At 32.5% G+C, this 13,132-nt stretch overlaps 1 protein-coding gene across 1 annotated transcript; it reads left to right on the top strand.

Moving 5' to 3' along the window:
* The first annotated feature begins 1,170 nt into the window (after nt 1-1,170).
* LOC139524005 (alpha-L-fucosidase-like) lies at nt 1,171-10,078 on the top strand. The gene is made up of 8 exons (XM_071318524.1): nt 1,171-1,579; nt 3,071-3,177; nt 3,774-3,904; nt 4,664-4,800; nt 5,623-5,720; nt 6,941-7,073; nt 7,991-8,161; nt 8,788-10,078. Exons 1-8 carry the CDS (start codon nt 1,233-1,235, stop codon nt 9,047-9,049), a joined length of 1,386 nt encoding a protein of 461 aa, XP_071174625.1. The 5' UTR covers nt 1,171-1,232; the 3' UTR covers nt 9,050-10,078.
* Nucleotides 10,079-13,132: the final 3,054 nt, after the last annotated feature.

The following is a 13,132-nucleotide window of genomic DNA, read 5'->3' as shown; positions in this document are numbered from 1 at the left end:
TGAGACTGAGTAGACGAATCCAAAATTGTTTTGATGGTCAAAAATACTAGGCATATTGAGAACACTTTATTTCACCGGCAATTCGATATAAACGGGGTTTTAAGAGCAAGAATACTCGCACCCTTCTTCAATAAACATGCAGGCTGCCATTTTCGAGAAGGATCATGCCTGCTTCTGTCTCGGCATCGATTTCTTTAGAATAAACCAAACCCGGTTCTTATTTCACGGTAAAGTGTGGAACTTGTTTCATACAGATGGAACAAATTATATAAAAATCATCTGTGAAAAAAGTTCTCGCAGAACATATTTCCTGTGATATTAGTTCCACTGCACTTCAACTTTACTTGTTTGCCTATATAACTATTTTGATATGATCGTCACTGATGAGTCTTATGTAGACGAAACGCACGTCTGGTGTCATGATTAAATTATAAGCCTGGTACCTTTGATAACTATTTACCAAGAGATCACACGCTGGCATGTCTCGCGTGCATCAATGATTGAAACATGATTGAAGTCTGTAATTTTTAAAAAGATTTTCTACAAATATCACGCTATCATTATACCAAAAGTGCACACGCTGACATGTCTCGCATTCTTCGACGATTGGATTTTTGTCTAAAGTATGAATATGAAGGTTTTACTGCAAATATCACATATACATTATCAATGATCCAGAAAATAAGGCCAATGTCGGATAAAACCCTGCTAGACAGACATGCACATGTACATTTTACAATCATGCTAATACCATACACCTAATAGTGTTACTGAGCCAATTTGGTAAGAGTACCAAAGCATATTACGAATATTGAATATTGACCAATGAACCATAGAAATAAGGTTACGGTCAATTTAATCTTGCCAGACAAAATACAAGTTCTAAACTATGTCGACTATAAATAAAGCTTAATTATAATCATTCGTTATTAGTATTTATATTATTTGAATGCGTTTGTCTCATGACTTTAAATTTTCTCCGGTTTTCTTTATAATTATCTTTAGAAATAAGGAATCATGTTGCATGTTACATACTTATCAATGTTTGATCAAACTGTATTAAGGAAAATATTTTAAAATACATTAATTTATCGATTAGTTTCTTCCCGTACAAAAAATGTGATTGAAATATAACCAATTCTACGCTCTATGGATTTTTAAATGAAAAGGTAGTACAATATGAAGGGACTTTTTTGCATGTGATAAATCATGTGAGCTTTTAAATTGTAAAAATGGCGATACACTGGTTGTTGGTATTGATTTGTTGCATAGGATTACATTTTAGTAGTGCAAAATATACTCCTGATTGGGCCTCTTTGGATTCAAGACCGTTACCAACATGGTATGACGAAACCAAATTTGGAATTTTCATAACATGGGGTGTATTTGCTGTTCCAAGTTTCTCCTCTGAATGGTTTTGGCCACACTGGAAAGCAAAACACCCAAATCGAGATATTGTAAATTTCATGAAAAGGAATTACCGACCTGATTTTACCTATGCTGACTTTGCTGCAGATTTCACAGCAGAATTTTTCGATCCAGATGAATGGGCAGATATATTTAAAGCATCAGGAGCTGGGTAAGACGTAATCTCATAATGTGGGAAATACAGAAATATCATCGACTTAATGTGGATGAAAAAACGCTAGCAGTTGTATAGCATATACATTTAAACGTTATATTTTAAGATAGATTACATTTGTTATATTATTTCAGAGACATATAAATACATATATTAGTATACATGTCTCTGCTTATTTATATATATATTGTAAGAATAAAGGACATCTTAAATAGGCATTAACTAAGAGATATGAACAAAAATATATTTTTTTTCAATCAGTAATAAAAGGGAAATTTGGTTCAATTTTGTTAAAATAAGCAAAGAAACATCAGTGATGAATCATTCACTAGACCTCATCGAATCCGTATGCATGTTACCTTCAATTTAATCCATTAGCTAGAGATTGGTTATGCTAAAATTATTTATTTCCAATGAAGAGGGGGGGGGGGGACGTATGCCCTTTTCTGCCCATCTGAATCCGCCACTGGTAGTTCTGTTTTAATTTATTGATAGCAAAATAAATATCTTTTTCTATTGAAATATGTATTACAGTGATAGATTGATAACCTTTGACAGTACTTGTTTGGTGCTTTTTACTGATCTATTTATAAGCCAGACCCTTCATATCTGATTGTTCGTTCTAAGGTTGTTTTATTACACAGCTGTCCCAGATACAAGATGTTTGAGTGCTTACAAACACATCTTCGCTAGCCAAGGGCTCCAGAGAGGATGGGAGAGTATCGTAATCCTTGGCTAGCAAAGACATGTCATACTTCTGGTACAATCTATCAGTACTTTTGCCAATCCAGCCGCATGTATAGTCGTTGGTTTCAGTTTCCCATAATTGTTTATAATTAATATTGTTAGCTTTAACCAGGCCGTTATTTTTTCTCGGTTGGTTTGTTTCTCATTTTGTTAACCGGATTATAGTTTTTTTTTTGGTCTTTTGTGTTTATATGTTCATTGGCAATCATATCGCATCAAATTTTTTTTATACTTTCCTAATACGTTTCAAAATTCAGGAGATCGTTTTCAGTCTGCATGCTTTGTAATCTTCTATTTTAAATTCAAATTACCATGCAGTTTAATATGATTACATATCTACATGTTTTGCTATAATTTCAGTGTTCATTATATTGTTCTTTTGGGGGAAACGTGTTATATTTGTTGTTCATTTTTTTTTTTTACTGTTTTTACAAAACTGAAACTTTTTAAGGCAGACAACTGCCAACGCCATTGCTGAAAAAGAAAAAAGATCAACAGCATACATAATACAACACAGAAAATTAAAGACTGAGCAAAATGAACCCCCTATAGTTGGCACCCGTCATGTTCTTTGTGTGAGTAATAATCTAATTCGATATGTCACAATCGGGGGGGGGGGGACTGGTTTGTTGTATCGACAATTGGAACCTATCAGTCGTGGACGTTATTTGAAGAATAAAAATATTAAAATACGATATTGTTTAAATTCAAGGTAAAAAAGTTTTTTTTTGCAATTTTTAGATATGTTGTTTTTACAACTAAACATGGTGGAGGATTCCCCAACTGGCCGTCCTCTCATTCTTTTAACTGGAATGCAAAAGCAGTAGGACCGAACAGAGACATTGTTGGTAAGCACTCGCTTCTTTTTAATAACTAACTAGAAAATATGTCAATAAATCTAAGTTTGTATGTCCAGTCCTACATGTGGTATTATATTAGGAACCTACTTCATTGGTCTATGCAAAAAAAAATGTCAACAATAACAACTTGGTAGCTTGAAAAGTATTTGATGAATTTATTTCAATCGTTCATTATCAATTTCATCGTTTGTTGAAAACTTTAAGATGTTTCCTCAAACCGTGTTGTTTGTATAAAGAGACATAACACTACTACTGTATGTAATAAGCCCGCCTACTCACCTAATATGGAACCCTGCTAACCGAATATGGAATTAACACGGTCTCCACGCGGTTACTATTAACCAATCATATTCCACGAAATGTGTAGGAGGTAAGATACTAACCCTTACAGCGCTAAAGATGTGAAGTCCAACGCTTAAGATGTGAAGTCCAACGTTGAAGACGTGAAGTCCAAAGCTAAAGATGTGAAGTCCAACGCTGAAGATGTAAATTATAAATCTGAAATATAGTACTGAAGATCAAAACTCTAGCGCCAACGATATAAAGTATAACGCCTTCAATAAGACTATACTCGTTATTTTTAGGCGATTTGGCTGAGGCGATACGAAACAGAACGGATATAAAGTTTGGAACATACTACTGCCTTTCAGAATGGTTTAATCCACTCTATCTCAAAGATAAGGAGTCGAATTTTACAACCCAGAATTTTGTAAAGGTATGTGCTAGTATTGTTTGACTTGTGAATAAAAGATAGATGTTGTATACAATAAGCGTGAATGAAGTGCAAACAGGGTAGGTGCATATTACATTAAGCAAGATATATAATTTATCTGGGTTGCTAAGTCTAGCAAATTTGTATTTCTACCAGCAAAAGGTAAGATCACAAAAATACTGAACTCCGAGGAAAATTCAGAACTGAAAGTCCCTAATCAAATGGCAAAATCAAAATCTCAAACACATCAAACGAATGGATAACAACTGTCATGTTCCTAAATTGGTACAGGCAATTTTCTTGTAGGAAATAGTGGTTTGAACTGATTTTATAGCTTGCTTAACCTCGCATTTGTATGACAGTCGCATCAAATTCCATTATAATTACAATAATGCGTGAAAAAACCAAACAGACTTAAATGTGTAACAAGGAAGCACCAAAAGGCATATATCAAATTTAACAACCTCTTTTATTGTTTTTTTATTATACAATTTTAAGTACTGGGACCAAAAAAAGCAAGATCTCCATCAATATGCTGTCTGAAACATTGGCATCATAATAATGCTTCCATACTGGCATGTCAATTGTTTCTCACTTTCTGTAACTTTTTACAAAGCTTACAATTTCGATTTATTTTTCTCATTAAGATTAAAATACAAACATTTGAAAAGCCATTCTGTGTTAATTAAATCAATATCAGTCTTTTAGTTTTATCTCATGAAACTTATCGTTATGTCAAGCCAATCTTTCATGTGTTTTTAGACAAAGACCATGCCAGACCTGTATGAACTAGTCAGTAAATATAAACCAGACATTGTATGGGCTGACATGGTTGATGATATGGGACCTTCCTCATACTGGACTGCTAAAGAATTTCTTGCTTGGTTGTTCAATGAAAGGTATTGTTTTTTCTTAACTTCTCATTGGTTATTGTGAAATATTTTTGTCACACTTATTGTCTGCTGACAATTAATTTTTCTGCGTCACCGTTTTTTACCTTGGCTATGCAGAATAATGAGATTATATAGCCCCTTATAGTATACATTACTATCTTCTCAACGTGCGTATGGCACACACAGTTTCAATCCTGGTATCTATGATGAGCATTATTTTTTTCAATTTTTGGGGTTTCTGCGTTTCTGGTGAAGGTTAACCAAGAATAGCGCTTTGGACCCACAAAATTTATATAGTTTTTTTTCCACGTGTTACATAATGGATCACGTGTAACATAATGGATCACTAAATCCAACACACTATGATTCAAACATCAAATTATGTGAAAAGGACAACCACGATGCATTATTGTTTATTGATAACATATTTGTTACGTTTAAGATATCTGTTTTCAACAACAAAAATATTTGGAAGCGAAAAAAATGATACATGGCTGTGACACTTTTCTCTAACGCTGAGGCCCTGTATATCAGATACAAAGATGTCTCAAAGAACATAAATGGTAGTACAAACTTGAAAGTCATCAGTGAATATTCTTTTTCAATTGATATTAAAAGATGAGACGTGTGTGCGAACGATAAACTTGGAAACTATATATGTTGTCTCTGTACCCAGTCAGACTATCTGGATTAAATGTTGTTATTTGTTGGATTTAAAAAAAAATCAGGAGAAATGGACTCAAATTGCAGTGGTTGGTGCAGTCAATAGTATTGTCAATATTTTGTTAGATTCCTGTTATCTATTTTTTTCTACTTATTTACTTACAGTCCAATGAAGGATACTGTTGTTACAAATGATCGATGGGGCCCAGATTGTAAATGCAAACATGGTAGCTATAAGACCTGTACAGATAAATTCAATCCAGGTTAGTGTACAATGATGATGAGGACTAATATTTCATTTTCTGATTGGCAGAGCATCGCTACACATGGAGAATGAGAGTAATTGCAACCAGAAATGCTGTTGTTTGGTATGCGTGCATTGCAAAAGCAATTAGTTTCTGTTAAATAATTTGAGAAGAGGAGGAGGGGATGAAAATCTGACAAAAGGAAATAGAATTTGAAATTCAATAGGATTTCGAACACCAACAGCAATGGTGATATTAACACACATAACGCAACGCAAGCTAATCAAATGTATGAAAGATCCAGAGGTCAAAAAAATAAAATTCTTTGATATCAACAATTATTTTCAATTCTTAATATACAAACTAGGAAACTTACAGGTACTAAACTTAATGAACTTTAAATTCCAGTTTTATGCAAATGAGACTACAATAAGATGACTCCTTCCAGACGAGTTTGTGCTCTATGGTTCTAAAGCAAACTAGGTCATTACATAGTTGTTGCGATACTGACCTAGTCAATCCCAAGGCAAGGCGATTCAGAACTTGAAATATGTTATAAAACTTTGTCTATCGTGGAGCACACCATGTTGATTTAGATATATTTCGGTGTATTTCGGTGTTTGTGTTTTTTTTACTGTTTTCTTATTAATCGACGTATTGTAAACTTTTATTCAAACCAAAAACTTTACTATAACATTACGGTACAAATTTTACTGCACCAGAAGAGCATTTCAACAATAAATATCTCAATGAGGCCAAACTATTTGAAAATTCCTAACTTTGAAAAAGAGCTTACCTATCAAAACTTATGGGGTCAATGTAATGGAAGACGTGCGTTAAATTTAGTTGCGTGGCATTAACTGGTTCACAAGGATTATATATTTAGCTAAAATTTTACTTTATTCTTTAAAATTATGGAGAGTACAAAAGAAGTATAATAGATATATGCAATAAAAGCCGATCGTACGGCCCTTAACAATGAAACAAAACCATACAGTATAGTCGACTATAAAAGGCACTCACATGACCGCACTTGTTACCTGGTTCATTGGTCAATGTTGAGTCTGTGGAGTAGTTAGTCAATATAGCAGATAAATAATGAAATACACAGAATTAATATAAGTTGTTGCAATTTCTGTGTTGCAATCCTACTAATAAATATAAACAACTAAATATAAAGCATAAATCAATTCAATGATTCCTATACTTTTTTTTATGCTCTCTTATTCAACTTTCAGGTGTATTACAGAAATTTAAATGGGAAAATTGTATGACAATTGACAGAAGGTCTTGGGGATATCGCAGAAATTCCAACATCGAAGACTATCTGAGTGTTCATGATATCATTTCAACTTTTGCGTCTACAATCAGGCAAGTAAAATATCACCATGGTCAGACTGTTACTACTTATCTGGACTCCGATTACCATTTACTATTTCTTATCTATTTCAAAATGGAGTTTATGGACCAGAAACTTTATAACAAAAGAAAACCAAATAAACATAAGGCGCACATGTTCATATGTAGACATAGTCGATGGTCAATTATAGTATTACTGCTTATATAGAATACAAGATCTTTCATCACATTTTAAGGTTTTTTTTTAACATCTGACAAAATAATAAACAATTAAAAACGACGACAGTCATGGAGAATTTTTGTGGTTGCTGAAAATCACACCAACATGTTTAAGGGTATATATAAATTGCAGGTTTTCATCTTTTTTCAATTTAATTTATTATCAATAGTATCTGCTTTTTTGAATATTACTTCCAGAAGAAGTCCTCATAATTGTGATAATTGAATTAAGTATACATTTTAACAAATTTATGATTGCATATACTTAATGCAATAGTTTTCAGCCATTCTTTTCCGCTGATAACTATTAGAACTTTTGATGAATGTTGAACTAAAGCGAGTGACTTTTCCTATCCATTTATTTGATTTGAGTGTCTTGATGGTCATGTTGCACTTATTTGGTTTTTTTTTATATATCTTACTTTAATTTGATAAGATATGCTTGTTTGGCTGCGGCGTTTTTGAAAGTGTGCTCAGGGAATTCTATGAGGAATTTAACATAGATGGGAACAAACGAACATCATCTTTACTATCATGGATATTATGGAGCTTTATTGAAATTGCAAATGTTTTATGAACAAAAGTCTGTCATGTTACTGCCTTCGACTGTTGTTACTCGCACCTTGTATCTCGTTATATTATGATTTTTGTAATGATCTTTAGGAAGTAATTTTTCAATTTTATATAAAAAAAAACAACTTTTATTTTAGTTGTGGTGGTAACATGCTGATGAATGTAGGACCAACAAAAGAAGGGAAGATAATGCCAATATTTGAAGAAAGACTTCGTCAGTTTGGTCAATGGTTGAAAATAAATGGAGAGGGAGTTTACGGTACGGTTCCATGGAGTCATCAGCATGATACAGTAACCAAAAAAATATGGTATTAGTATTATTAAATTGTGCTACATAAAAAAGAACAAAAAATGCAAAAGACAAATTAACAACTTGAATTCATATTCATTCGAATACATTGATAAATTTTAGCAAGACGAAAAGAAGTAAGAGAACTGTAAAAGGGGAAAGGTAGAGGATCGATATATATAGCGGGAGCAGTTGTCATTCCGAATTCCTGAAAGAAAAATAAAGAATAGCTGAATCCAGAATTCCCGGAAAAAAAATCATTCTTTCCGGATCATCAAGAAAAAAACATCATTTATTTCCGAGACCCGATAAGTGTAAACCGCGAATTCCCTAAAAATCAAAAGCCCAATCCCGACATCGCAATCAAAATTCCTCCACGCCTGTTGTGGTATAGATGTCTTCTATTAAATGCCTTTTTTTTTAAATTTCGAGATAAAGTTGAATATATTTTTTACTGGTTTATTCCTTCCCTGCTGGCAACCAAATGATTGTTGAATTAAAATATTTTGAATAATGTTAAAAAAAAACAATTGCATGAGCATCGTAAAATACTGAGACATAAATAAGTAAATCTTTTGGCTCTCTGCATGAATGATACACTTGATTTATGATTGAATGAATCTCTTAGATATGTTGCTTTTACAGGTATACTAAACGGGAAATGGAGAGTGAGGGAACTGTAGTTTATGTATTTCTCCTTTCTTGGCCTACAGACGAAGTTTTGAAATTAGGAGCACCGATCCCTTCACAACAGACAGAGGTCAGCATGCTCGGTTACCCAGACAAATTTATCTGGAAAGCTGGCACAGGAGGCCAAGGAATTAATGTCACTATACCAATTATACCGTGGAACAAACTACCATGCGAATGGGCATGGCTTCTTAAGCTAACTCACATAACAAATTAGACTATAAGGTGTGAATGATGCTTGGTTAGGATATGTGTAATCATGTCAAGGTACGTGTGCCATAAACAACAATTGTCATAAGAGCATAATACAAGTCTTTAAATCATGACTTTGTTTACCATAGTGCTTTCATGAAACTCTTTTGTCACATCAAGATTACGAAACTTTTTCGATTGAAAAGTCGAATGGATAACATATTTTCTTTTTAAACCATGATGTTTAATATATTTTTATAATGTTTCATTGTTGCACTTATTTTGTGTTTTTGCCCTGCCATATATTTATTCCATTCATTCTTTTCCGTGCACCATGTATAGTTGAAACAATTTGTCTGTGATGAATTGACGCATTTGAATCTCAGTTTATATATTTTCCTTGTGAAATTAATCTATGTTAGTGCATCAATATTTGTCTGTACATTATTGTATATTGTCTAAATGTATTAGTTACTAAATTAAATAAAAGAGGGTGTCTCCATATCTCGACAATACTGTTTTTAAGGTTGTTTTGATTATTAACATTTCTAATATTGACATTAATATTTCTTTTATTTCTAGCAATGTGCAATTTACTATCCATATCTGTATAATGAATAATTATCAATTTGCAGTTTTCTATCCATATCCGTATACTGAATAGAATTTGTCCGGCGGCGTTATCCATGGCTAATTATAAGAACTCGGTTTGACTTAGCAGATTAAAATTTTGTTTATAATTATTGTTCAAATCTGTTTCGTATTTCCTGTCTATTTGTATAACATTATTAACATTTCTTATATTGGCATTACTATTTCTTTTATTTCTAGCAATTTGGAGTTTACTATCCATATCTGTTTAATGAATAATTATCAATGTTCAGTTTACTATCCATATCCGTATACTGAATAGTTTTTGTATTTTGATTTTTTTATTACTATATAATAGTTCATTTATATTTAATGTGTGGAAATATATTTAATGTGGGGAAATATTTTATGATGTACTTGTCAGTCTCGAATATTTTATTAAACCTTGACCTCATTTTCACGGTGCATTGCTCAGCGTTGATTTTGATGTGTTTTTGGTCGTTTTTTTTTTATTAAACTATAAGCAATAGGTCAACTTTATTTATTGTATGGAGGGATTGCAAGATGTGCAAGAAGGTATGTCTGGCAGGTATCATCTGATCGTGACCTCATTTTCATGTTTAATGTTAACTTTTTCATAGTTAAGTTTGTTCAGTCGATACTATAAGCAATAGGTCAAATATATATTTAATGCATATATCGATTGTAAGATGTACATGTCTATCAGGTATGGTATGGTTCATCTGATTTTAACCTCATTTTCATGGTTCATTGCAATGCTACCAACATGAGCGACGCAATTGACAAGAAGACGGAACAGAACACCTAAAAGAGTTAATTCTTTAAAAATATGTAGAACTATGTAAGAGGGGCGAAAGATACTATACAATTGCATACTATTTATCCAATTACCATGTACTGTCTGGTAGCTTTTATCAGACCTTAACCTCGTTTTCATGACTCATTGGTCAATGTAAAGCTTTCATGGGTTTTGTTCTTTTATTTGATACGAGAAGCTATAGGTAAACTAAAACGAGAATGGAAATGGGGAATGTGTCAAAGAGACAACAACCTGACCAAACAACCAATGCGTCTTCAACACAGCGCGATAATCCCGCACACGGAGGAGTGCTGCAGCTGGCCCCTTCAGTGATAATGGACGTCATACTATCAAAACAACCATTTTTGATTGATGGCATATTTGACATATTGGTCTGGCAGGGTTCGTCTGGCTTTGACATTATATTCATGGTTTATTAGTCAATGTTACGTGTCATGGTTACGTCTGTTTCTCAGGTACAAAAACATTTTGAATAAACATATTTCGTGTGTAGAATGTTTGTAAATAAACTCATCATAGATACCAGGACTAAATTTTGTATATACGCCAGACGCGCTTTTTGTCTACAAAAGACTCATCAGTGACGCTCGAATCCGAAAAAGTTAAAAAGGCCAAATAAAGTACGAAGTTGAAGAGCGCTGAGGACCAAAATTCCTAAAAGTTTTGCCAAATCCAGCTAAGGTAATCTACGCCTGAGGAAGAAAAGCCTTAGTATTTCAAAAATTCTAAATTTTGTAAACAGTTAATTAATAAATATAACCATATCAATGATAATTCATGTCATCACAAAAAGTGCTGACTACTGGGCTGGTGATACCCTGGGGGAAATAAATCTCCACCAGCAGTTGCATCGACCCAGTGGTAGTAAATAAACTCATCATAGATACCAGTACTAAATTTTGTATATACGCCAGACGCGCGTTTCGTCTACAAAAAAGTGTACTCATATGATAAATACAAGCTCTTCTGATCTTTTAATCGACATACAAGGCTCAACAATACAATCAAATGAAATAAGTTAAACAAAACACATGACGTATTTAGATTCACCATGTTAATATCAATTAGAAATAAGCTAAATATTAAATCAAAACCAAATATTAATGTTGCAGCTAATCATGATTAGAAAGCTGATTAAAAGGGAAAAAATGATAAAGATTTATGATTGATATGATTTTAATAGATATGAATTTAACAAAAATTATTAATAAGCTGCAAAAACATTGCACTTGCAGTAAATACTATTCCATAGTTTAAAATATTTTTAACTATCGTATAAAAGCATTATTTCTAAAATCCGCAGGTAGATGATTCCATAAAACCTCTGCTGAATATTTAAAAGAGTTGTTACGGCCAGAAATCGCCTTTAAATTGTAGCCACAAATCAATAATAAAATTTAACAATATTTATTATACAAAAGTTTACAAGAAGTATTACACAAATATTACTGTCAACTTAACTGTCAAAATATGAGTCCAATCTTTTATCTTTATCTGTATCCAGATATCTTTCGGAATCCAATCTGAATATTACGGTCACAATCCAGTATGATGTTGTTTGTAGAATAAAAGTGTCAATCCAAAGGCTATGAATATTAATGTCTATCGATGTCTAAGTCCAAATCCAAGAGTAAGAGTGAGAGTTTAACTTTAGTGTCTGTATATATATATAGTTGTCATGGAAGATTCTAGAACAGTCTATAATGGAACATCCTGGAAAGTTACAACGGAAGTTTCTAGTAAAATGTAGAAGTTTATATAACTCATCTTTTATTAGGATTATTCTGGAAAGTTCCAATCATTCTGTAATTGTTCCAGTGATTTCTAAACTGCACAGTTCTAAGATTATTCTGTAAACAACTATCAGGCCACACAACACAAATCAGGCCAACATAGATAAATACAATAATTACAATATCATAACACCTCCCCCCTTAAAAGAAGTTTTAGTGTAACAAAAACTTATCATGAATAATATGAACAAAAATACATAGTATATACAAAGTGTTTTAATAAGCTCTAGATAAAGCATCTGCTATTACATTATCTTTACCCTTAATGTGTTTTACAATTACATCATATTCCTGTAACAATAAACTCCACCTAGTCAACCTCTGATTCTTGTTTCTCATTTTATGTATGAAGGTGAGAGGATTATGATCAGTACAAACAAGAATAGGATATACAGTGGGATTCAAATATACATCAAAATTTTGAAGTGCTGACAACATTGCAAAACACTCTTTTTCAATAGTTGAATAATTTTTCTGATGTTTATCTAATTTCTTAGAAAAATATGATATAGGTTTCTCAACATTATCATCTGTCTCTTGATATAAAACAGCTCCAATTCCTACATCGCTTGCATCAACGGCAAGTTTAAATTGTTTTTCAAAATCTGGAGTAATCAGAACTGGACTATTAATTAAAAGTGATTTGCTATTTTCAAAAGCGTTTTGACAATTTTCACTCCAGATAAATTTAGAATCTTTTCGTAAAAGATGAGTCAATGGTTGAACCACAGTAGCAAAATTTGAACAAAATTTTCTGTAAAATCCAATCATGCCTAAATATCTCATAAGTTGTTTTCTATTTGTAGGAGGAGGAAATTTGGAAATGGCTTCTACTTTAGCCATAATAGGTTTCACTTGACCTTGGCCAACTGTATGCCCTAAA

This window comes from Mytilus edulis, chromosome 1 (assembly GCF_963676685.1).
Source record: "Mytilus edulis chromosome 1, xbMytEdul2.2, whole genome shotgun sequence".
Lineage (NCBI taxonomy): Eukaryota > Metazoa > Mollusca > Bivalvia > Mytilida > Mytilidae > Mytilus > Mytilus edulis.
Note: the sequence above shows the minus strand (reverse complement) of the source record. Positions and strands in the feature narration are given on the sequence as shown.